Raw genomic sequence first — 26101 nt, forward strand, 5'->3', positions numbered from 1 at the left:
TTGTATATAGACTATTTTAACCTCTGGGTACCTAAATCTCTCATTGCCTAATGAAGTAATTTTCCTATGTTGCTTTATATTGCCATTTTAATTAACAATCATTTTTTTTTTCTTTCAGAGAAGAAATAACAATAAATCCTTTTTAATTCCAGGGAATCTATTTTGAGAAGACAACACTGTTACCAGAGATTTTATTATTTAGTTCACAATAGCAGTGATGTCTGTTTTGTTGAGAGCTGACTCTTCAGCACCTGGAGCAAGCATATGGCACAGGGCAAGGACTCGGCACACAGTTAAATAAATGACGTATGATGGCACACCACTCTGTGTCTTAGAATGCATAAAACGATAATTAAGAAAATTTTATATTGTTGCTTTAAGTCCTTTCAGCCTACTTTCATCAAGATGCTATTCAGAATCAGTCACAAAATTATGGAACAGGCCAGATGCCACTGCAATCAATACCGCATAATTTTTGTAAATCCTATTTTTTTCAGTCAATATTGTTAGGCCCTAGGGTTATTTATGCTTTACACGAAACCCAAGAAAAATTAAAGTCTGAAATTTTCTCATGATAAAATGTTATATAAAACCTAAGTAAAATATTGTACATTTTATTTTACAAAACTCAAAACCTACCTTCTTTTTTAAAAGTTGAAAGAGAATCCAAGGTATTATGCACAAAACATAGAGTAGTATTGTGTGCTGGTTACATAAGCTAAGGCCACAGCAGAAAGCACCAATTTTAGCTATCTGAAAATAAATTTTAAAAAATTAAGTAAAAAATTCACCTAACACTCTAAAACAATAATAAAACCCATTTTATATTAAAACCAAGGATTTGTATCCTAAGTTAGGTTAAAATCAACCTCTAAGATGCAAGCAGTTATACTTTTTTTAATAATCACTAATATTTGTTACTATTATTTTTGTTAATATTTTCCATGTTCATCAAATAATTGCAGTTTGATCTTAAATAACTGTTTTCAAACCAACTTTCAGAAAATCCTGTATAATAAACAGGTAAGTTGTAATAGTAGTAGCATATTGTGTAATGCTTATTCAAGTAAAATCTATAATTGAAATTCAGCAATTGTTTTTTCTCCTATTAAGCAAATGAAATACAGCCTGTTTTGTTTAGGAACCTGGTTATCTCTGGGTGGTGTTTTTCAGTTTTTTCAACATGTGTTAGTTTCATAATTGGCAAAGATTCTCTCCTTTGACCAAACTCAAGTCAGGCTCCTCTAAACTCTTCCCAATTAGGCCCTGACTTCTGAGTTTCCATGTTCATCTCTGCATTGTCCAGTTTTAGCATCAATCCTGTCTAGTCAGTTTAGCCAGAACCCTCATCCTCAATATCTGATCAAGTTCTTCATCCACTACCATTCCCTAGGTGATGTCTGATCACCCTGGCTTGCTTTCAGCAAGAATTCAGTCACTTTACCCTGATGTTTCCTCTCAGTAATTTTCCATTCACTGACTCCCACCCTGCTCCTTGGCTATAAATTCCCACTTTTCCTGTTTGGAGTTGAGCCTGATTTCTTTCCCCTACTACAAAACCCCACTGCAGTTGTCCCTATACCTGAACCTGAACAGTGTGCCTTCTCACTCTTTAAAAAAAGTCTATTGAATATTTTAACATAATCAGACATTTTTTAAGCCAAAAAAGCCCCCTCTAATAGCATCACAGAAAACCACATATAAACCATGATGTTCTTTTGTTTCTAAACTCTTTAACAACACAAAGCTGCCTATACTAAGATGATTTAGCATTTCTCAGTGTATACACTGTAGGTTCTTAGAAGATAGGGTTCTTTCACATGTCAAGTGATTCTGATGATAGTGTTTACCTTAAAATTCATTGTAATTTCTTCTGAACTACTTCATGGTTTACATTTGATACTTTTCTTTTAGTTAAGTAAATTACAAATTCGACATTTTTTGGCAATTAGAGAGTGAGTCAATGTATCCTAATTTAAGGGGGCCAGTCTAGAACTCGGCACTTTCTGATAACATACACAAATAAATGATGGTGAATTAACCAACAAGCCTATCTTTCCCACAGGACACACAGGGGATTTCATAATCCTCACTCTCCAAAAAACTTTTAAACTCTGAGGGAAGAAAAGCGCCATGTTTTATAAGGGCTATTGTGGTTCCATCCATAATAAAAAATACTGAGATCATTTTCTCTCTCAACATGCCAGATTATCCTGACAGTAATCGGAATAGATAAATGGTATTTAAGCCAACATTAAAAGAAATACATCTGTCTAAAATTAAAACAAAACTGATTTCACTTTGATCAAAATAGGTTACCTTTGATCTCTCCTTAGCAGTTGCTGCTTCCTCAAAATGTACAGTAAGAGCCATAAGCAGCCCCACAAACAGATTGTTTAAGCTAAAAACCTCTGCTGCAATGGACCACTGCCATGTTAGACGAGAAAATGAAAACACCCCCGCAGCAAGGATTCCTCCAGCAGATGAGCCAGAAAGCCTGCAAACACAGATAACATGAAATCTTCTTTCCCAACAAAAAGAACTAACTTTATTTTCCTTTTTGTAAACTGTACCAGCTGAAATTATGGCAGTCACCGAGCACTACTCCACCACATTATATGGTTAATACGTTACCTCATATAATAATTTCTTTCAACAAATTTTAATTAGGAAGTTCATATGTTAACTTATTAATGAACAAATAAACAAACCTATGGCTAGAATGAGGTTCAGTCCTCAGATGTAACTGCTAGAATTCACGCCAGTTCAGAAAACCTGAAGACATAGTAGCTAGAGAGAGAACAAACCTGTGTCATTTTCTTGCTCTATCCATGAAGAAGGATGGTCTAGTTAAGACCTAAATGTTTGATTGTAAAAATTAATGAAATGAAAAAATATTTATTCAGGAAAATGCATTCTCACTTCAGGTACAATGTTTGGACCCAGGTATACCTTTTATTTTCATCTCTCAGCATATGCCAAAGAATGTCTTGATCACAATATTTGATGATTTCAGTATCTTATATAGTGCAGTTCTTAGTTTGCGAGGGTTTTTTCTTTAGACAAAGTTGTAGTTACAACTAATTTTTTTCTCTAAAGATAGGAACGTGAATTTCAATAACACCAGAAGAATCAGACGCTACACTTAAAAACAAATTTCTCACCCACAAATGCCAACAAAACCCATACCATTCAAAACAATCAGGAATCTGGATCTCAGTTCAGAGATTTGATTTGAGACTGGTAGTGTGGTTGAATTTACTAATGCATATCAAACCAAAACAAGTTTCTATTTCCTTATAAATCTGAAACTATGAAAATGAAAGTGATTATGAAATGCCTATTTCTAATAGTGTTAGAAAATTCAGCAAGCATTACTGCGTCTAACAATTACCATATTCTATAGCTCCAAATCATTAATTTTCAACTATATTCTTTTGTATAAAAAGTTACAGAGTAGTTCTATGGCTTTTAGTCAATCATTATTTTAAATGATTACATAAAATCTCAGTATCAGTAAACCTCTTTTTTCTTTGAGTTTCTGTTTGCAATTTATTTCTGTTTTCTTTCTCTTATAAAAATCAGCAGTTTCCCATTTCTTTCAGCTTCCCAGTCTTCCAGTGATCCTGATTCAACACATTATTATTTCTTCCTTCCAAATTACTTTCCTGTCTACTCATTCCTTTCTATTTGTATTTTTACTGCCTTACACTTAATTATTTTTAAGAATTCCCTAATTTGTCTTCTGGTTTTCAATCTATTCTGCAATAATAACATCATATCAAGTTTCCTAAAACATATTCTTTATGACTACCCAGCCCAAAAACTTAAGGACTCTCTACTGCTCGAGGGATAAGTTCTAAATCAGACTGCCTGGAATCCAGGCTTCCAATTAACTAGCTCCCACTCACTCACTAATGATCAACATTATTCTCTCCACCCATTAGTCAGGCTCATCAAAACTTCCTAATAAGACATGCCTATGCCTAGTACTATACTTTTGCTCATTCTGTATCCCTGAATCTAATGTCCTCCTTGCTCCTTTCTATTTATTTAAATCCTACTTCTTTCTCAAATGTTTCTTCAATTCCTAGGTTTCAGCCCATTCTGTACATCTATAGTATTTGTCTGTAACAATTACTTTAACACTGTTTTTGAAATGTGAATTGGAGTTAAATTTCATGTATATTGGAAGTATCTAGCCCCAAACACACAAAGGAAACTTAGTGAATGAGAGAACAAATTAAAGTATTTCTAACATTTTTAAAGCAACTTCCATGTTTCATATGTCAATATTATTTGGGAAAGTCAGCATAAGATACAAGATTCCTTCCTCTACTTAAAACCGAAATTAGCATCCTTGGAGAAATGGCTGATACTAGAGCTGGAGAAGCTCTAGCACAAAATTAGTCTGAAACATCTTGTGCCGGAAAGTCAAGAAGTGCTCAAAGAATGATGGGGGCATGACAGAAGGACACAGGAGCCAGCTTAAAGAGGCTCCCACTGGCCAAATCTGGGATAATTTAAGCATCAAAAATAATTATAGTAATAGCTTATAAATCACTTAATACCTAAGAATCTATGAATTTAGTGATGTAAATAAGTAGGTGAGAAGGACATCATTGGCCTTTCGTAGAAAGCCAATAATTATAGAACAAATGATGGAATTAGAAACCACCATTTGGCAGCCATCTTAATAATAATCAATAAATACCAAAACTAGTGGGTAAAAATTTTGGAGTAGCAGAATATGTACAGTCTCAAGGTACTGCCCTATGAATAGATGAATTACCAAGGGAAAAATGGTAACTTTACAGTGGTGAAAACTGTCAGACACAATCTTAACCACGTGACCAAAATTAACAGCATTAGTAACAGGACAAACATCATATGCTTCCCAATCTATTCCAGTGAAAAGAATACAGCATCATTTCTACAGCATTCCTGCAGAAATGTGTTACCTGAAGCAAAGCGGAATAAAATCCTGTTATAAATGAATCCTCAGGAAGAAAACTCAACATTCACTAATCTACAATGACTTTTAACACATATTCTTACACTCAGAAAGGCATCCGAGGCCGTGTGCGGTGGGTCACGCCTGTAATCCCGGCACTTTGGGAGGCCAAGGCGGGTGGATCACGAGGTCAGGAGATCGAGACACCAAGACCATCCTGGCTAACATGGTGAAACCCCGTCTCTACTAAAAATACAAAAAAATTAGCCGGGCATGGTGGCGGGCACCTGTAGTCCCACCTACTTGGTAGGCTGAGGCGGGATTAGAATTATGAACTACATTAACTGTCTTTTCAAATATTTCATAAGGCTTTAAAAATTGAAGAATGCAAGGTAAAAATTCTGACTTCAATGATGACATTTATCTAGTTACCTTAGATTGTTACACAAAGTTAGGTACATGAGTATTTTACTGAAGACTAATCCCGTATCAGCAAGGTCTATAATCTGAATTCTCTCTCTCTGTTTCTCCACTAAGGTCAAGATGGTTTTGCAATAAATAATCCATGTACTCTTTCACCTGATTTTCCTTGGCATTAGAGAAATAATTTGTGAGACCGCTGAGTCAAATAGTAGAAGACAAGGTAACTGATTATGAAATCAGCAATGGGAATCAAATCTAAAATCTCAACCTTTTTAGCATCGGATGAACTTGCTCAGAAATCAAACTAAGTCTACAGGAATTTGCCTTGTAGTCCTAATGTATGGCACACAAAAGCGTAGTGGATCTTTCAATTTGTTTGTTTCCCAACAGCAGCATATGAGGGTCTGATGTTTCCACATCCTAGTGGGCACTTACTATCTAGTTTAATTCTAGCCACCCTAGTCGGTGTGAAGTGGCATCTCACTGAAGTTTGGATTTCCATTTTCCTAATGGCTAATGCTGTTAAGCATCTTTTTCTGTGTTTATTGGCCATTTGTGTATCTCCCTTAAAGAAATATCTATTCAGATCCTTTGCTCATTTCTTAAATTGGATTGTCTTTTTATTATTGAATTGTAGAGTTCTTCCCAACTTCCTTTTACTATGTTTCTTTTCAGCTAACCACAGCCAGAGTCACCTGCTTGCAACCAAGAACCCTGACTGAAACATACTATCTTCCCTCTTTAGTATACTTCCCATTATTTTTTCAAGGAAAAGTGTGAAGAAATTCTGAAAATAAAACGCTCCTGTTCTCCTAGTCTTGTACAAAACAGAAGAGAGGAAGCACACCTCTAGGAGCAGAAAGTCATGTGTACATCCATATATAGGATATATAGAAAGTGAAATGTTTTAGAGGACCCAGTATTCATGTTTTCGTACAATAATCTAGATAGGGTAAGCCTGTATGAATTTCTTTGATTTCAATAGGATTTTATAAGTCAAACTCTGAATGCTCCTTAAAATGCACATATTTCAACACACTGCCTTTAAAAGTTTACTTTATGACAGTTAATATGTAGGCTATTTACTGCTTATTTAAATGTTGACCAAATTATCTAGTGCATCTGACTAATCATCATCTCTTTTCATTTTGGAAGAAAAATTATCCAAATAATTTGTAAGACCCAACGACTTTGGATTTTTCCAAAGAGGATGACAGACAATTTAGACAATAGATTCTAACATTCTCTAAAAAACTTGAGATGCTTGAACTACCATTTTGTATGGGTTTATGTTGTATTCAGTCCAAGTAACACATACATGTTTAATTGATTCTGTTTCCAAAGATAGGTTCAGCTAAGTCTTCCAAATCAGGAGGTTTTTTGTTTGTTTTTGTTTTTCCTTCACACCTTATCCAGTTATGCAGCAACGAAAACAGACTGAGGATCATGAGCCAGTTTATCAGAGCTATATATATAATAAGACTCCTCTGTTAATACAAAAAAAAATTTTAAGTTTACTTTATGCTAAGACTCAGAATCAATCAACTGTTACTTGCCATGTAACATATACAAACTAGTAGATTAAGAGGTTGAAATAACTTGAAACATCTGTTATGGAAAAATTCCACAGCTCAAGAGGGATACACACAAGGCTTTGTAGGTAGCAATTAATGCTCAGCTGAGTTTGAAGACTACAGCAACTGTGGAGATGGAGCAGCAGCGTCAGTACACATGGCTATGGATAGGTCTGCAGGAGCCTGAGCCAGGCTTTATTATGATAATAAAATAAAATACTATTTTATCCTGGAGAAGCTGGATGGAGCCATCCTTTGGGGCTTTACTAGGTCAGAGGGACAGAAGGGCAAAAGGACAGAAGGACAAGAAGGAGAGTTAAAGTAATGAATCATAGGGCCTAGACTGAATAGAAAAGGAAGTAAAGAGACAGTGTGAGTCATCAATGAAATGAGTGAAATGAAAGCTAAAGTCATACCAGGGAGTAAAAAGTAGGTTGGAGAAGGGAACATCAAATTGTTAGTGGATGGAACAGGCCAGTTCAACAAGATTAGACTCTACTGTTGAAAGCAGCCAACGATGGAACAGAGTTTTAGAAAGCTATTCTCAAAATACTAAGATTTTCAATAAACTAAGTATCTGTCCTGAAAGTCTGCCAGCAGTTGGTACATGTGCACTAGTAAGTCTGCAGGCTGAGAGCAACATAGAAATAAGGTCTGTGGCCCGCTGCCATGGCTTCACAGGCATGATACTAAGGAGCTGTGACTCCCATGTCAGGACACAGCAAGTCATGTCTGTGATTTGTGCTGACACATCAAAGGATGATGCCAGTAGTGATAAGGATGATAAGACTTTGCAAGTCTTCAGTTAATTCACTGATTCTGTAAGAAGACAGTCTCATTATATTGCTCAAGTCATATTTCCTATGCATTATCTGAGCATGCTTCATTTCACCTTAGTGAGACAAAGATAAATGACTACAAAGCAGGTTGGCATCGGGGATGATTTCATGAAGACACATTTCAGGGTAAGAGCTAGGCTCAGTATCAGCCTCACATGTCCACATCTGCGGCCTCTACCTCTCTTCTCACTGTAGCCTTCTATTGAAATTGCTCTTGCTGAGGTCCCCAGTGACAACAGGCTTTCTGGACCTCTCTGCTGTGTTGTTGATCCCTGTTGATGACCACTTCCCTCAACACACTTTACTGAGTTGACGTCTAGGACTGCATATCCCCCTGATTTTCCTTTTATGGCTCTGGATCTTCCTTCTGTGTGTGTGTGTGTGTGTGTGTGTGTGTGTGTTTCTGAGTGTCTCCTCTTTTTCCATTAATTTCTTTAAAGCTGGTTATTTCCCCAGATTTCATTCTCAGACAACTGCTTTTCTCACTCTACACACTCTAGGTGGCTAGAGTAACTTTATCCACTATCTTGATTTCAACTGCTAACCACAAACTGAAAAAAACAGATCTGTTCCCAGCACTGCACTCTCCTGTACTGTCGGACTTAAATATCTCCAACCAACTATGGTACACCCCAATGCCAGTCCAACTCTGGATGCCCCATAGAACCTCAGTGTCAACATGTACAAAATTAATTTCTCATTCTCTTTTCTAAAAATGATTTCCTACTCCTGCATTCTCTATCTTAGTGACCTTCATTATCTACCTAGTTATTTAAGTTAAGATACCTGGTAGTGATCATCAAAGCTTCTTTCCCCCCCCACCCCTGTCAAAAATAACACATCCTGCCAATTTCATTTCATAGTAATTTTTAAAGCTCATCTTCCCTCCATCCATACCACCACCATTCCATGTTAGCTATTATCATCATCTCAGACTCAAACCAACCCAACAACGTGGTAAGCCACCTCCAGGCCTATGCCCGCCATTGCCAACAGAGTAAGAGATTCAAAACATATCTGACCTCACACCTTTCTGACTCCAACACTTTAATGACCTCTCCTTTAATGAGAAAACATAATATAAGCCCCTCATCATGACATAAAAAAACCTTTCATGATCTGGTCTTTTAACGTAACACATCAAACTTTATGTTTCAGCAACACTAAATGACTTGCAAGTCCCTATACTTAAAAGCTGTTTCTCCACTTCGAGTTTTCTTTGCAAATGAGGTTCTCTATACAGGTTGAGGACCCCTATCTGAAATGCCTGGGACCAGAAGTCTTTCAAATTTTGGATTTTTTCAGATTTTGGAGTATCTGAAGAACACGTATCAGTTAAACATTTCTAATCAGAAAATCTGAAATGCAATATGCTCCAATGAGCACTTCCTTTGGGTATTATGTCAGTATTCAAAAAGTTTCAGATTTTGGAACATTCTGGATTTCGGATTTTTTGATTAGGGATGCTTAACTTGTATGTAGAACACTGTTTTGCCTTCACTTCGCTAACTCCCATGTAACTATTTACAACTCAGTATAAGCATCGTCTTTGGCAAGTATTCCCGGAAACATTTTCTCTAAGACTAGGATACTTGCCCCTTCTCTAGGTTCTCATCCAATTAAATGCAATAAATAGGTATGAAATAGATTTTTCTGTATTAAAAAAATGACTCTGAGGAATATAAATTTTAACTGTAACCTAATCAAAACACTATAAAGAAATCAGATTTGAATAACTTAAAATCCTCTATATAATGTATTATAAAGTCAAAAAATTATTTTTGGACTATTGATAATATTGGATAATCTGTCAGCATATTGATATACTTTTTAATTAAAAATATATCTCAATATATATGTCTGTGTATATATATATATATATACACACACACACTCACATATATGTGTGTGTCCCTAGAAAACTATTTGATTTTTTGAAAACTGTTTTCCATATATATATTATTTTAGACGTACTTTATTTGTAGTTTTTAATGCTCTCCAAGCAGCAATGGTTTCTAATGACCTCAATGTAACTCCAAACATTTTCAAATAATGTTGGATAAAATTACTTATGCCATTATTTGGAAAGAAATATTTTTTTAAACTGCAAAAAATTAAGACAAAAGATGTTTTGGTCTTGGGGTAAATTTTAAGAGTCATGTTCTTTATTACTATATAAATGATGTCTTGGTAACAAATGCTATTAAGGGAAAAGTTAAAGAATTCATTTAAAACTTGTTACATTGATTTTTGTTTTGTTAAATAAAATGATGTTTGTATGGACAGATTTTCTAGAAACTAAGGAATACTATTTTATCATTCTGTACTTTAATTCAAGTGTTTAAATATTCGTTTAGCAAGGGTATAGAAGCAATAATTTATTTTTAAATACTTTCTATTTTCATACTTTATTCCTTGTCTATAAAATAAATATTTCAAAGAGAATAATAAAATATAGACTGGGCGTGGTGGCTCATCCCTGTAATCCCAGCACTTTGCAAGGCCAAGGCAGAGAATCGCTTGTGCTTGGGGGTTCATAACCAGCCTGGGCAACATACTGAGATTTCATCTCTACTAAAAAATTTAAAAAAATAAAAATTAGCTGGGCATGGTGGCACATGCTTGTAGTCCCAGCTATGTGGGAGACTGAAGCAGGAGGATGGCTTGAGCCCAGGAGGTTGAGGCTGCAGTGAGCTATCATAGCACCACTGTACTCTGGCCTGGGTGACAGGCCTGACTCCAAAAAATAAAATAAGATAAAATATAGGTTCACAGTTACTCATATTGCCTTTCACACACTGATTTGTAGAGACAGTTCCTTAATTTTCTCAAACTTTTGTGAAATTTCAAACAAAACACATCAAATTTCTATTCATTATATATTTTATTGAGCCAAACAACAATGAACTATCCAAATCAGTAAGGCACTACATATTGGAGCTAGAAAAAAAAAGTTGAATCTGCAGAAGGCTTTCTTACCTGCGCAGAAATTCAAATGAGGTTGTGATGCTACAAAAATCATAACAAATATATCTGAAGGCATATCTAGTCTCACACTTGCTAAGAGAGATTACTGAGAAGCACATTTATCATCTGTTTATTATGAGTTTAAAAGAAAGCCATTTTCCTATGAATTTACAGAATTCCTAGAGTTTCCAATTAATCCACTATCCTTTTGGATCGCTAGGGCCTTTATTATCTTATGATCGTGGCCAATTATCATCCCTGTCAATGAAGCGAACCTGTGAGTGAGTGATCAGACAAGTTAGTTGCAATCTCTTTTTGGGAATAACTCTAATCAGGAGACATACTCTATAAAAAAATTTTCCCCTGGAAAGGCTACAACATATATTTAAAATTTTTTTGGCAGAGGTAAATTATATAAGTAGAGCAAAACATTATTCATAAATCTTTTGCATACAATACTATTAAATGAATTGGTAGTCCAAATTTCTGACTTAAGTAATCTATTAAAAATAAATGGAAGGACTGTCCAATCTGACATTATTTAAATAGGAGATTTAAATGAAATTGTTAATCTGAGCTCACAAAATAAGCTATCTTGTGTAATCCATAAAGTCTAAAGTGTAGATGAACTATAAATAAAACTACACCCAAAATAAGACAGACAAACAATTGTCATCTACCTGTAGAGTAAGTCTGATGATTTTTTTCAAGTAAAAATGACATAATCAAAAACATGATTGTGTTTTCACTTAATCAAAACATGATTGTGTTTTCACTTGGCAATCCAGGATACCTATTTTCAATTTCCATTTTATTCTTTTGAACAAATATGCTTAATATTTTTAAAGAGCAACTAAGGAGTTAATAACATGCTAAAGTAGAATCTTAAAATTAGCCCATTAAAGTGAAAAGACATTTTTTTCCACTGAAATTGATTATTAATTCAACCAAACTAAAAGCAAAAGAGAAATTCAAATGAGGTTGTGAATAAATGAGAACTCTTTTCACCAGAACTCACAGATACATGGCTAATAGTTTAAACTATTTTCTATTTTAACTTAAGAACACTTTATGATGAATTAGATATGAGAAAAACATGTTTTCCATTCTCAATCTAATTCTCACAGAGCCCCAAAAGAGCAAGGTCAAATGAGGTATGCCTTCAAATGAAATACATATTTTTATCATCTATTCTGACTTATAGAAAGATAAAAATCATATTAGGTCATATGAGGAAAAGATCACAATCTTCAAACACTACCACTATGATAATTTTAATAACACAACGCTTGTATTATAAAAGATACTCGCCTGTCAATATCAATAATCAAAATCAAGTTTTTACACTGTTAGAGAGATAAACTTAATTCTAAGATCTCATAATAATGGGGGAAAGCACTGATATAGATTATTCAAAATATCAAATCCAAAAGTCACTGAAGTACATTTTGTTTTATATAAATAATTTTATACTTCATATAAAAAATACGCTTTACAGTATATTTGAAGTAGATAAATCTTCCTGATTGCTTTTTACTTAGGTTAACAATAAAACCACGTAGTTTACATTCCAGGAGAGCACAGTGTTTAGTCAACAAAAAAAGACACACCAAGAGTATGATAGATAGTATGGGTAGGGCAGTCAAGTGTTTAAAATCTCACCCAGATCATGCAAATGACAGAAATTCTCCACTGGAGTAAGGATGATGTGATGCTATTAAGCATCAAATGTGAGCATGAGAATTCTCTGCTTAAAACACAACTGTCTCTTTTTTTGGTCCACAAAATTCACGAGACCTAGATAAGATTCCTAAGAAATGTACTGATTGTGTAGCAGTTTTCTCACTGATGGAATACTATTCATCTGTTGACACAATGGATAAATCACGAGGTTACAATTTACACCATTGACACAGGTTTGCTATTGATAAGGTATATTTTTCTTTCCGCTACACAGTATTTGATTTTCATGTGTAGTCACATGTTTGTATAACCCTTAATCAAAAGGCAAATAACAGAAACCTGAAATTCTTTCCGAACACACATTTGACATGCCTCATAAAATTCATGAATGTATTTGTCTTCAGTGTTACTTGTATGCAAAGAACCCAACACAGAAGGTACACTGCACTATGTCTATACTGAGTGTACTGAGAATTCCTACTTGAAATGGAATTTGGGCAGGCCACAGTGCAGCATCTGAACGTTATTGTTTAATAAATTACTATTAGTATCAATTCACAGTGACAACTAAAATAGTGCAGCTGACTACAGGGAAGAAGTATGGTAAAGGAGGATAAAATGAACGGCAAATCCACCACCCTTATCCTTCCACATTCCTATCTTTCTGGGTCTGGTTCATGAAAATGATATAGAAGTTCCCTTCAGGCTCATTCACATAATCAACACCATGTATTTCTCTCTCCAGTCTACCTGGAGAATGGTCAAACTAGAGAGCTAAGTTGCTGAAAATGTAAGTCCTGCTAAGCCTCCTTCTTTTGGTGGCAGCTCACTCAACAGTCTTTCAATAAATATGTTCTGGGTATCTAATATGTGCCAGGTGCTCTGTGGGAAAATTATAATGAGGCCACTGAGAGAGCAGAATATAAATCTTCTCATTGTCAAGTTTACACCTAAGAACATAAACCAATAATTTAGGACATGATATAAAAGGTACATCTGTGAAGTCATCACCACTGAACCTAAAAAAATTTAAAATATTTCCATCTTTAATGAATTTGCAAATAAGTCCTTTCTTCCACATTTTAGAAAAATTTACTGTCATTCCAGATAAAATCTTACTAAGGTTAGTTCTACTTCATGAGGTTTGATCAAAAGGAGAACTGTTTTACTCAGAATTTTCAGCTATATAAATATTCACTACCAGTACTCTAAAAGGAAAAGTATAAAGTATTATTCCTGATTCAAAAAAATTCCTGTATTTCACTCTACATAAAATTAGAATGAAAATTTAAAGTCTTCAAAAGGAAAAAAGGACAACTAACATGCAGGAAGTAAGGTTAGGAATAGCTCCCATAAATCAAATGTAATCACACAATTTCCATTAGAATTAAGAGTTGTGCATTAGCTATTAAATGATAAAGCTATTCAAAGTTTAAAACAACTCATTTTATTATACTCCATCAACATATTCCTGAATATGTGGAAGAAAACACTGAACTAGGCTTTATAGGAACAACCCCAATTTACTTCACATTTTACTAAGTTTTCACAGTATGCCAGATAACTTGCACAACAGTACGGCCTGGTTTAAAATAACTCCCCAGTTACAGACTTTAGTCCATTTTGTTTAAAATGTATAAAGACATATAAAACCTCAAGATTAGTTTGTTACTCAATCTTCAAAATGTATTTTGCATTCAGTAGCAAGACTGAAATTGGTTAAAAGGATATTGCATCAGAGTATTCTTAAAGGCACCGGCCAAGGCATATCATCACGCTAAGTTCTTTTTAACTGAAAACTTAGAAGATGTTGTGTAATTCTCACCATATTAAGATACAACAAGTATAGGAAGTCAATGTAAAACATCCAAATAACTAAAGTCAACAGAATAAGGGTATTAAACTACTTTCATCAGCAATACTAACCAACTTAATAAACAATAGAGATTTAATATTAAGTAGTCTTATGCAAAGTTATGAAGTGTATCTTAATATCTCAATTCATTAAGACTATTTTCTATTTTTATGGCTTTGAAAAGCACCAAATCTATATGAGTTATGAGCTATAATGTTATTTGTAATTTAAAGAAATATGTGCCTTTATTATTACAACCATAATAACTGATGACTAGTTCCAGTGGCAAAATCTCGGCAGGAAACAGATTTAGCAATTTAAATGTTTTATAAGTTTTTGTAATTGAGGAAACTTTTCATAATCTGACATTTGTTAAAACCACTTATTAGAAATTATGCAGCACAGTAGCTGTGGAAATATGAGCTAGCTTCACAATTATAAAGTCAGCCTATGTAGCCCTTTCCTATTGTATACAGTGGCATAAACCCCACGGCGGCCTATCAGCTAACTGGCAGGCAGGGGGCTGCTCTATTCAAAGTGAGAGATACAAGCTGCAGGGCAAAAACCTGGCAGCTCCCATCTGACCCCACAATCCCCTACTGGTGACAGCTCCAAGCTCCATGGCAAATTAGGCCTTCTCATATTACAATTGGAGAAGACAGATTCCATTAGCAGTATCTGAAATTGAGTGGAGAGCTGCACTGTTATCAGACTTGACTCATAAGCACTGCTATTAATCAGAGCTATGATAGCATTTATATATTTCAAGCTATCTGCTGCCGCTGTGATATTCTGCTACAAAGGGTTGATGGGACTTAGGAAAGTGAACAATAGAGCTTTCTGGGAAAAGCAGAGTAAATCAAGAAAGTCTATGACTTCCGCACATTCTGAAGGGATTGTGGTTTACATAAATTTTCTCCCAATTGGAGATTGAGCTCTTCCTCATCTTACACATGGGATTTAGTTGTCACTCAATGGTAACAGCTGTGAAAAGGTGAAGCGGCCCACCGCTCAGAATATTGCCTTCGCTTTTAAAGCAATTAACCCGTGAACAGGAGGATACCTGGTGATATCAAAGGGATTAGGCCAGGCAGTGCATTATTAACATTTCCTTGAACTAATTCTAACTCTGACTAGCTGTCAGAAAAGACTCTACAGTCTTAAAAAAGAGTTTTTGCCCTGCTTTTTTTCCCTTCAAAATGAAGCGCTGCTATTTGAGCCTAATATGTCCCTCTACTTATAAGAAAATGCAAATGAACCAAGCTCTTAATATTCTTAAGCAGTCTAAGTCAATGCAAGTTTAATACAAGTACGAGAGAAATATATGATCAATTAACCAGGGATCAAGACAGATATTCTCCTGAACGGAAATTAACTCTCCAGTACTTTCCATTCTTCTTCAACTACAAAAACTTGGTGACTATTTGTTACTTATGCATAGTTACTTGTGAAATTAGGAAGAGCTTCACATTATTCTCTATGGCAATAATCTAAAACACTCTTTGAGCTGGAAAATCCAAATGTCCCTTAAGCAGGAGATTCTGCATTCTCTAAGGTATGGCATTTTAATTTTCTATTCTTTATTGAATGGAATCTTAGCTGAAGCTAAAAGAATAGCAGACCCAGTGCTCAGAATCAAGTCTTCACCTTCTAAAATTTAATCGAATTTTTAGAAGCAACATAATGTTTAAAAATATATAAGGTATACAATTACAAAATCCATGAGTTAAATACTGGCACAAAACAATCTGCCAGAAGATATTTAAGGATTACTGAAAATGATTGTACGTTCTTTGTAGTAAGCAAAGTTTCAATATACCTTTAATATTATTAATATTCCTATATTCTAGGTAATCTACTTGACATTAAGAGATCTGATGTCTTACTGTGCAATATTAATGATGTTAGAAAATATTTTTATGTGAGTTTCCTGAAACTATACCTTTTAGAAAAAATATTTGAAAACTGCCTATTTAATGGTGACTTTGTATCACTTTCTTTAAAATAAGCACTGAATTTTGATTATAAAAACTAAGAGCTTTACTTTCAATTCACATGAGTGTTCAACAAATATCGTGGAATGAATTCTTCTATAGTTCCATTTGACTGGTAATAGTTTGAAAAGGATAGGCTAACTCTCAGGCCTGTTGAGAATATATCCCCTGCACTGTAACTACCAAAATAAATGACACAACATATACCCTCCTCTGATATCATAAGCAATTTAAATCTTCCCTGAGGTAAAGAATTTTTATACAATGCTATCAACATGCTCCCTTCTCTTTTAGTGATACCGGAACATATGAAGGGTTAGAATATAGATGTTTAATGATAGTGACTTCAGTACTCCTTCTTTATTCAGTAAATAAGACCTAGTTTGATATTTCCTAGAAGATAATTTTGAAATTCAAGCATTAAATAATGTTAAATGGTGTTCATGTTAATGATTCATATTATGTATAACTTTAACATTTTATATTAATAGGATCTGTGAATTTCAAACAGAATAGGGCATTTTAAATATTATGCTATTAAATTTAAAAATCATTTACTTTAATAGCCTTAAAAAAGAAAACCCCAGTTCCCAGAAATCACTAACTAGATTACAGTCTCAGAAACACAGATGTACACATTAATAAAATGAATACTATTTCATATAAATGAAATGTACTAGATTAAACTCCCCTAACATAATACATGCTTAAAAATACTCTTTAAGGGGACAATACATAAATAAATACATATGGAAACAACTGCCACAAGCTCACTATTTTTAATTCAATAAACTACAGTGACACATAGGGCTTTCAATGTGCTGTTTTACTCACATGCTTTCTACATTAAAGCAAAGCAAATATAAATGAGTTCTTGCCAACCATTAGGAAAGATTGACAAAAAATGCAGTGTTAATGACATCTTACAGCTTTTAAAAGCAAGAGAAAGATGCAAGAAAAGCAAAAATTACATAGTAATTGGAAACAACGAATAAATTGGTCTTTCAATCTAAGTCATGTTTACTGAAAGAAATGGAGCTTTTTACATCAACACATTTAAACAGAAATTTGCTTTTGAAATAAAATCTTTGTTTAAAAGGTACAGAAAGTCTTTATGTCCACCCCAAGAGCTAAATATAGTGAATGCTATGTGAACAATTACCTGAAAAAAACCTAAACCTGTTAAAAGAATTAATTTACTGCACACCAGTCAGCACTAATCCTACATGTACAGTAATGGTCTCTTAAGTGATGGGGGAAAGAAAGAATAAAACTGTTTCCTGGATCAAAACCCTTCAATATGCAACAACAAAATGGAATGATGATTTGGTTTGTAAATGAATAAAGTAGTGAAATGTCTCCTAAACAAATTCTGATAAGGGAGTCAACCTGCAAAGAAACACATTTACTGTACGCTGGGACAGGAAAAAAGCCATCACTGTAATGGTTGCACAAAAACTGTGTCCTGCTGTTGGGTTTATATTCACAGAAGAAAGGTTTTAAAGGTTAAGTTCAGGTCATACAACAAATGAAATTGTAACAAGCCAGCTGACATTGTATAATGTCTTCTTCCACTCAATCAATAGGCTACTGTTAGTCCTATTACCATAGAGATGGCTTCTCCTTTTTGAAGGGTGTCTATTGTTTGACAAAACAGATTTGCCACTTGAACTAGGTTATTCCCAAAGGACGTGTACCTTGTCAATTATTTGTATTCAAAATAATGAAGTATTTTCATATTAAAATTATGTAAGAGATAATATTGTTAGATCCCTTTTCTGAAGGAAAGCAACTTTTCCAGAGCACATACCATATAATTAAAACCACTCAAATACCTAATTTAGTCATATAAGAGATTGAATTTAAAGCACATGTCAGCAAGTATAAAATATATCATTAGCCATGTATATTAAAAGAAAAGCATTATAGGCTAGTGTGCTAATCTAAACCCATTATAATCAATCATAATAATTAATAAAAGCTATTTTTAAAGAAAAGTACTGTCCAGAGCTATGCGGATTCTGTAAATTTGTTTTAAGATTTTATTTATGATTTTACAGTGGTTCTCATGTGGAATGTCATCACCAATTAATAATGTTGAAAAACATGGAAGTTTTAGAAAATGAATCCCTTTACTTGCACAGAGCTATTTATAGCTACATAACATTTAAATAGAGGTATATGTTACATAAATGATTTAAAATACAGACTATCAAAATGAACATATTAGTTTTCTTTAAATGTTTTTGTTCTAAAGTATCTTGTGAAAATTAACAAGGTACTCATTCAATACAGAACAAGGAAGTTCCTATTCAACCTAGATATTTAAAAACAAAAAACACTTTTTCTCTCAGTGGAAATACTGACAGATTCTTAATCACAAAAGACTCAGAAGGAACAATTCTAATAAAATTATCCTAACCATTGAGAAGAAGAAAATATTAATAGTACGAATGAATCTAAGCAGAGGCATTATTTTAAATATTTCATAAAGACTAAAATAACAACAAATGTAATAATATAAAAATTTTGTAAAAGATCAAGTTATAATACTTGAATCTGAAAGTTTTTTCACATACAGATTAAAAGTAAACTTCCGAGTAATAGTTATGCTAACTCTTATCTTTCTATAAATAATTAAAAGAGATTTAGAATTCAGCTAAAGGGTAGTATTATGACTTTAACACAAATAAAATATTGGTCTCCAAAATGACATCTGAAATTGTACCTATTCAAATTATATTTACATACAGAAATCATTTGTTTTATAATAAGACAAGCAAAAGTTTTTACAAGAAGTGTCTTAATTTGGTTTTTCCTTTTGCAGAAAGTGTAATTTGTATTTTTCACTATAATCCTCTTAGGTATAGGATACACGGAGTTAAGAATGAAGGAGACAGAAACATCAAAGACAAATGAGTCACCAGCACTCTAAACTAAGGACCAATGTTTTCAAAGCAGGGTAGCCTTCCCAACTAAGAAAGTCTTCTATCAGTGAAGTACCTGGGATCTAATTTGTCTACCTTTCCTACAGCCATAATGAAGCAGAGTGAAACCTTACTAAAACCACATCCCAAATTTATTTCCTTAGTTAATAACCTTATTTCAAAAAGTATACATGTTCATATTTAGAATATAATACAACTAGATATTAGCCCTGGACCTGACAGGCAGCTGCCCATCAGCAATACTGTGAGTAATTAAATGATATTTACCACTTACCAAAAGATGAACCTCATATTGTTGAATTAAACCGGCCCATCTGCATCTTCATAAAATGACAAACCTCGTTAGTTCTGCCTAATCAGAGAATTGTGATAATGAACTGTCGACACCTTCACTCCATTGTATGAAACAAAACCAACTGCATTTAAGGGGTCAAATGCATATGAAATTATTATAAATTAAGAAAGTGAAATCACATGTGTTAGGGAAACCAAGCAACAAAAGATGTTTTTAATGCATGTACTTGAGCCATAAGAAATCTGTATCTCCAACTGTTCAAAATTAATTTTAACTAATCAACTACTTTACCTGAAAACGGTGAAAAAAAGTAACGATGCAGCTACTGCTCCAAATAAGCCACAGAGAAGATTGACGCGGTAGGCAATTGAACCAAAAGGAAACAGTGTAATTGCCAGTTTAGCCACCAGCGTGAACAAAGGATAGCCAGGAGGATGGGCAACCTACAGAAAAATTAGCAACAGTTAGAAGAAGGGTTTCATCTAGGAAAGGAAGAGTCACACAGGCCTTAATTGAAAAGCAGCCCTTTTCTCAGGCAACTATAAAGATTAGGCACCAATGACTAAATGTTTGAATAGTGGTTTTCTATTGTAATCCTCTAGTGGCAATACAAATAAATATTTTCTTTAGTGGATTTGGCAGCGTCTATCACATGGAGCGTCACCCAGAGAAAGGGTGACATATTTCATTGTCAGTTCTTAAGCAGTTTGTTCTCTGGGTTCACAGTACATTAGGGTCATTTAAAAGGCTATTGAAAAAAAGCAGGTTCTGAAATATCGTATTGGTTAGAAAGTTGAAAGACCACACTGCTATCGGATTACCACCATGCTGACAGTCGTAAGGTCTTGCCTAAAGGGATCATGCACCATAATAAAGTTTATTAAATAATAAACTTATTAAAACTGTTAACCCGATTTATTTTATTCTCCACAGCTTATACAAAATTTGGGGTGATAATAAGGCAGCTACTGTATATATAGTAAAGGCTTTGCTTTATAATTTAGTTTAATTGGATTTAAAACTTAAAGTAAATTGTCACGTACTGTACTTATAAGTTACTAAAAACTGGGGTTTGAAAATAAATTAATCTACTTTACTCCATGCTTAATTAAACTTTCTTAATTCCTAAAACTGTTAATGAGAGCATTGATTAAACAATAAAACTAATACTTACTCCAAGCTCATGTGCGGCTGTGATCAGTTCCCCTGTGAAAAAATAATGCAAAACCAATAATTACTATTAGAGAATGACACTCCTCCAAAGTTTTCAAAATCCAAATGCTTGCATTGGGGTTTTGCATTAATTTGACTGGATAAAACTGTAAATCTGTAGAGATTTAACAGCATGAAATAGTCTAAGAATATTTTCTCCCTTAGGTCTTATTGAACAAACTATCTTTGGTAGTCTTTAAGAAGTGGTCAGTGGAAATATAGGTAAATTCCGGTTTTTTAAAAATGCTTTTTTTCCCTCTTGAAAGTTGTATCCACTTGCAAATATATAAATACTGTTGGAGCATTAGTGTAACATGCTTTGTTATCCCTCAATAAATTAGCACGAAAGTCTATAAAGATGTAATCTTATGATAACGTAAAATGTGCAGACATCTGAGGTTTGGACACTCCCTAAAATGTCCCATACTACCCTAAAACTGGCATTTGGATATCTTCTCCACATTAATTGCATTGGGTATCTTTAAACGATTTCCAAGTGTTTATTAACTGCAGGTTATTTTGGTAAGGTCTACTGTAAGACATTTTTTCAAACCATTAAATAATATTCTTTACATAGTCCTTTATAGTTCCTCACCATTAGTGACTATTTCTAAAATTATGATGCAGTAATGTAATGCTTATTTGTAAATCTTTTACGTATTCAGAGCACAAGGACTATTTCTGACTCAACCCTGAATGAATCAATATTGATGAATGACTCATGAAAGTTACTAATACCTATTAGGAAATATACTAATGTCCATTTCCTATCCTTTCATAGCTAGCAATACTTTGCTTCTAATTTCTGTCCCAGCTACAATTTAGACCTGTACTCTCTCTGGCCTGGACTATGGCAACAGACTTGACCAATCTTCTACTTCAATTCATGTTCATACTGAAATCACTTATAATCAACACATGCCTTTCCCCCTGCCTACACACACACACACACACACACACACACACACACACACACACACATACACACGGCTGGATTGCTTCCCTAGTCTAAAATTTCTCAATGGCTGCTCTCTGCTTACTGAATGAAGTTCACATTCCTCAGCATGATGTTCAAGCTTTCCATGGTTTCAAGGTCCCTTTTCTAGGCTTATATCCATGAAACCTACGTTCCCTCCAGTCAAATCTGATTACCCACTGTTTCTCTGGAGTGGTCCTCTTTTGCACCTCTTCTCACTCATTTTCTCACCCTGGAGTATTTTCCCTAGCATTCTCTCCCTAAATCCTTCAAAGCCTAGTTCAATTGCCACCTTCTCAGTAACACCTTTCCTTAGACACCTGCTTCCCCAGCCTCCCCATCAGAATTAATCACTTCTTCCTCCTCCATAGAACCTGCTTGAGTCTATTTAGCACTTCAGATTGCCTTATATTCTGGTTGGTTTTCATTTCTCTCTCCCACTAAGTTTAAAAACATTATCCTATCCATTTCACGATCCTGCCAAGATACCACCACTTCTCCCCTCCGGCCACACACAATCAATTCAAGCCATGCACACAGAGGTTAACAAAAAGACACATCACATTGTCATCGTTGCTACTAAGACACCCCTGTCTTAGGTGAGTGACTGCACCATGAAAGTGTTATAAGGGCACCTGAAGACAGATTAAGTCAATTACTTAAAGACATTTGTTAGATATTCAAGAGCACCTTAGAAACCAGCACATTTTATATCCTAAATGCTTCTTTTTAATTAGTTTATGGTCTCACAATGTCTCAAAGAACTGTTCCCTTTGTTAACTACTGCAAAGGATATGATTTTACAGTTTACTCCATAACGGATTAGCTCTGAAGTCCTTAGCTCCAAACTATTTTCATGGATTTTTTTTTTTGTTCTTGTATCTTTTTGTGACGAAGCCACCATAAGTTCAAAATTTCAAGGTCACTATTCATTCTCCTCCATTTAAAATGTATTCAGAATTATATTTAACATTAAGAAAACAGCTTATTTTCTCTAACTTCTTTTACCATGGAAAAGTCAGTGTGCTGTTATTATTTCCTGGAGTTCTGTTGCTATAAAGATAAATCTGGAAAGTGACAAACTTCCATCAATTCTTATCAAATGTTAAACTAAAATAGAAATAGAAAAGATGCCCCCATTCTAAATGTATCTTTGATAAAGATCTCAAGGGAAATACTACTCTTAAATTCATTGTGATAAAGAGGAAGTGAACAGCAAAAAAAAACCCTCAGAGCTTCCCGAGTCTTGGCTCTCTCCCAATCCTTTACACGAAGGGTTCCTCAGTTATGTCTACGTGCATCAGAATCTGCTTTTTAAAAATGAAGACTCCTTGCCCATACCTCTAAACTCCCTAATCTACTAAGACCCACTGGCACTAGGGGCTCAAGTGTCCCAGGTAATTCTGAAGTACGTTCCAGTTTGAGAACTACAGCTTTGTTGTCTGTAATACAAACTAATGGCAAGCCCAGAGTTGTCAGCGGATGCTTAACCTTTACAAAAACCAGCTCCCTTTGTATCATACTTCTCAATATTAATTAGACTAGATTGTCACACATCACATCTGTTAAAGACAGTCTCATGTACAAACTAATTTAGTGAAGGCCAGCTTCCTACCCCCTCCCCGAAAAGCACCACGAGCACCCCTGCCCATAAACGAACTATGTGTGTCAAGTGGTACAAAGAATAATTTTGGCAAGACCACACAATGTGATGAATCTATGGAGTAAAACGTAAGACTTATCAGGAAGAATACATGCTTTGTATTGGTTTTGAGATGTGTTCTGTTTATTGATGAAAATATAATTCAAAAACAAATATTCAAGAATAGTACATTCAACATGTAAACACAATGATCAAATATACGATTAAGCAAATTTTCCATATTGGCATATACTTGGAAAACAGTTTATCATTCCCAAAAATGAACATAAAAATCTTAGAAGCAACCACTATTTAACATGAAACCAAACAAATTAGAAGCACCTAAAGTTTGGTAACTCAAGGTGAATACACAACTTTATTCTTTTGGGAAAAAATAAAATACAGTATTAATAAAGGCAAGGCAATAAACATGATTCTAAATAGATTTTAAATATCACTACATATGTGATGATGGATTTAGAAAAGAATTTCATGAAATGTTTTGACGAAAAGCAGAGGTTAACGGGGCATATTCTAAAGTCAATATACTTGGGTTCTTTTCCTGACTACTCTGTGTGACTTTGGGCATAGCTTAGCCTTAGTTTTCTCATTTATAAAAGGAAAATAATGATCGCACCTACTTTTAAGGGTAGCTGAGGGAGTTAAAACAACAACCCATATAAAGCACTTGGAACAGTGTCTGGTGCATAGTAAGTGCTCAAGAAACGTCAGTTATTATAAATCTCACTCCCACCTTTCACACTCAACCAATCATAAGTAGCTGTCAATCTTTGTATTTTTTTACAGGTAACAGAACTACCTAACCTCTGAATAATGCCCTCCAGCATCAAAACTCTCACAACTATAAAGTTACTTCCATTATGAAATACAAATCTTGGAAACATGGTACAGAAACTCCCTACTACACGAATGAAACACCATCCGTATTTGTGCAATAGGACCCGAAAGAAGGTAACAATCTGAAGATGGAACATCAAGGATCTTCAATGTGGTAGGCAGCCTTAAATATGATCCCCACTAATCCCCAACTCCTGGTATTCTCACCTGTGTAATCCTCTCACCCTTGAATATGGGTTGGGTTTACTGATGAACTTCCAGGAATAAAATGGAAAAGTGGTATATCACTCACAGTATTCGGCTACAAAATGACACAGAGGTGTCAGAGAGGTATCCTCCATCTTTTTCTTGACAGAAGTCAGTTAACTTATAGAGACCCACACAGCAAAGAACTAGATGGCGTTTCTCCCCAAATTCAGCCTTGAAAAGAACGCAGCCCCCAACCCACAAGATGACAGTAAACTTGTTCTGAGTACCAGCAACTAGCTTAAACCGCCAGATTCCTGATTTACAGAAACGGGAGACGATAAACGTTTGCTGTTTAAGCTGCTCAATTTAAGGATAACTGGTCATGCAGCAAAAACTGCTTCTTCAGTCCACAGGTTCACCACCTGAAATTACAGCACCATTCTGACAAAATTCCTGGCCACGATATGGCATTACTGAATCCAAAAACAAAACATAGATCTTGTTTCTTGCCTCAAATATAAAACAATGTGATTTAACTGGCCAATGAGTCATGCTTTTCTTTTTCATAGAAACAGCCGCACCTGGCTTCCACCTTTTTAAGAGTTCTCCTGCAAATATTCTGCATGGCTAGTTCCTTCTCAATATCCAGGTTTCGACTAAAATATCACCTCTTCAGAGGTCTTTCCTGAATAGCCATTCGGAAGGACCCACTACTTAGCCCCACTCTCAATCACATTTCCCTCCTACTGTCTCCATAACTTATCACCAGTTTAATATGCTGTTTATTCATTAACTTGGGTATTGTCTAATCGCACTGGAACACTCGCAATTATCTGTTCGCCACTACTGTTCTTTTGTCTGAAACATAATAAGGACTCAGTGAGTAATATCTGTGGATTAAAAAAGAATGCAAATACTCAGGACCAGGAAAAAAGATATGGGGAAGTGGAGAGGTCATTAAGCCCCACCAGGCGAAACCAACAATAAGCCCCATCTCAAAAGCCTGAGAACTAAAGAAACGAGAACGACAGGGATGGAAACAGAAGTGGGCTCTGGAACACACAATAGTGTCCTGTGCACAGGTGGGTGGATGGAGGTCCAGAGCTGACCAAACCCAATGCCAAAAGGGGGGGGGGCAGACCCAGCCCCCGCCCGTTCTGGGATCAGGGAAGAGGGACAGGAGGGGCAACCCTGCATGTACTTTACCCGAGTCTCCCCCCGGCACCGAGGGGGGCAGCGTAAGGGTGAACACTGCGGCCACTGCCGCGAACACCGCGATGCCGCCGCGGATGCCCCCGGAGCGCCGCGTCCCCACTCGGACTGCCCGCCCCCGGGCCTGGCCCCTGCTGTCGCCATGGGGGCTCATGGGCCAGTGGCGACCGAGGGAGAAGGACACGGCTGGCCCAAGGACTCGCTGCGACACAGGGTTCCCCAGCCGACAGGCGAGCGCAGCCTGTGAGGCAGCCACAGCGACTTCCGGGTCGAGCCTCCGCGGATTGGACAGCACCTTTCTCCGTCTGAGCGCGGGGAGGAGAAAATGCCAGGCCTCGCTTGAGCCAGGCCCTGGGAGTTTTCTCGCAGTGCACCACGCATTGGTGTTCACCTACTTATAATGTGATTTAAAATTCCTAATCACCTGGAGAGCTTTCCCTTTAAAAAGCAAGCCTGGCCACAGGCCTACCGTCTCCATGG

At 35.3% G+C, this 26101-nt stretch overlaps 1 protein-coding gene across 1 annotated transcript in view; it reads right to left on the reverse strand.

Annotated features, from left to right (window-relative positions):
* Positions 1-25897, reverse strand: part of TMEM260 (transmembrane protein 260) — a 62168-nt gene extending 36271 nt beyond the window's left edge. The window contains exons 1-5 of the mRNA XM_017872221.1: positions 25616-25897; positions 20707-20738; positions 19824-19975; positions 2320-2497; positions 640-753 (exon numbers count right to left, since the gene is read on the reverse strand). Of these exons, the coding sequence (XP_017727710.1) occupies positions 640-753; positions 2320-2497; positions 19824-19975; positions 20707-20738; positions 25616-25775 (636 nt within the window). The 5' untranslated portion in view covers positions 25776-25897. The remainder of the gene's footprint in view (positions 1-639; positions 754-2319; positions 2498-19823; positions 19976-20706; positions 20739-25615) is intronic.
* Positions 25898-26101: the final 204 nt, after the last annotated feature.

This window comes from Rhinopithecus bieti, unplaced genomic scaffold (assembly GCF_001698545.2).
Source record: "Rhinopithecus bieti isolate Rb0 unplaced genomic scaffold, ASM169854v2 scaffold_6717, whole genome shotgun sequence".
In the NCBI taxonomy this organism is placed as follows: Eukaryota; Metazoa; Chordata; class Mammalia; order Primates; family Cercopithecidae; genus Rhinopithecus; species Rhinopithecus bieti.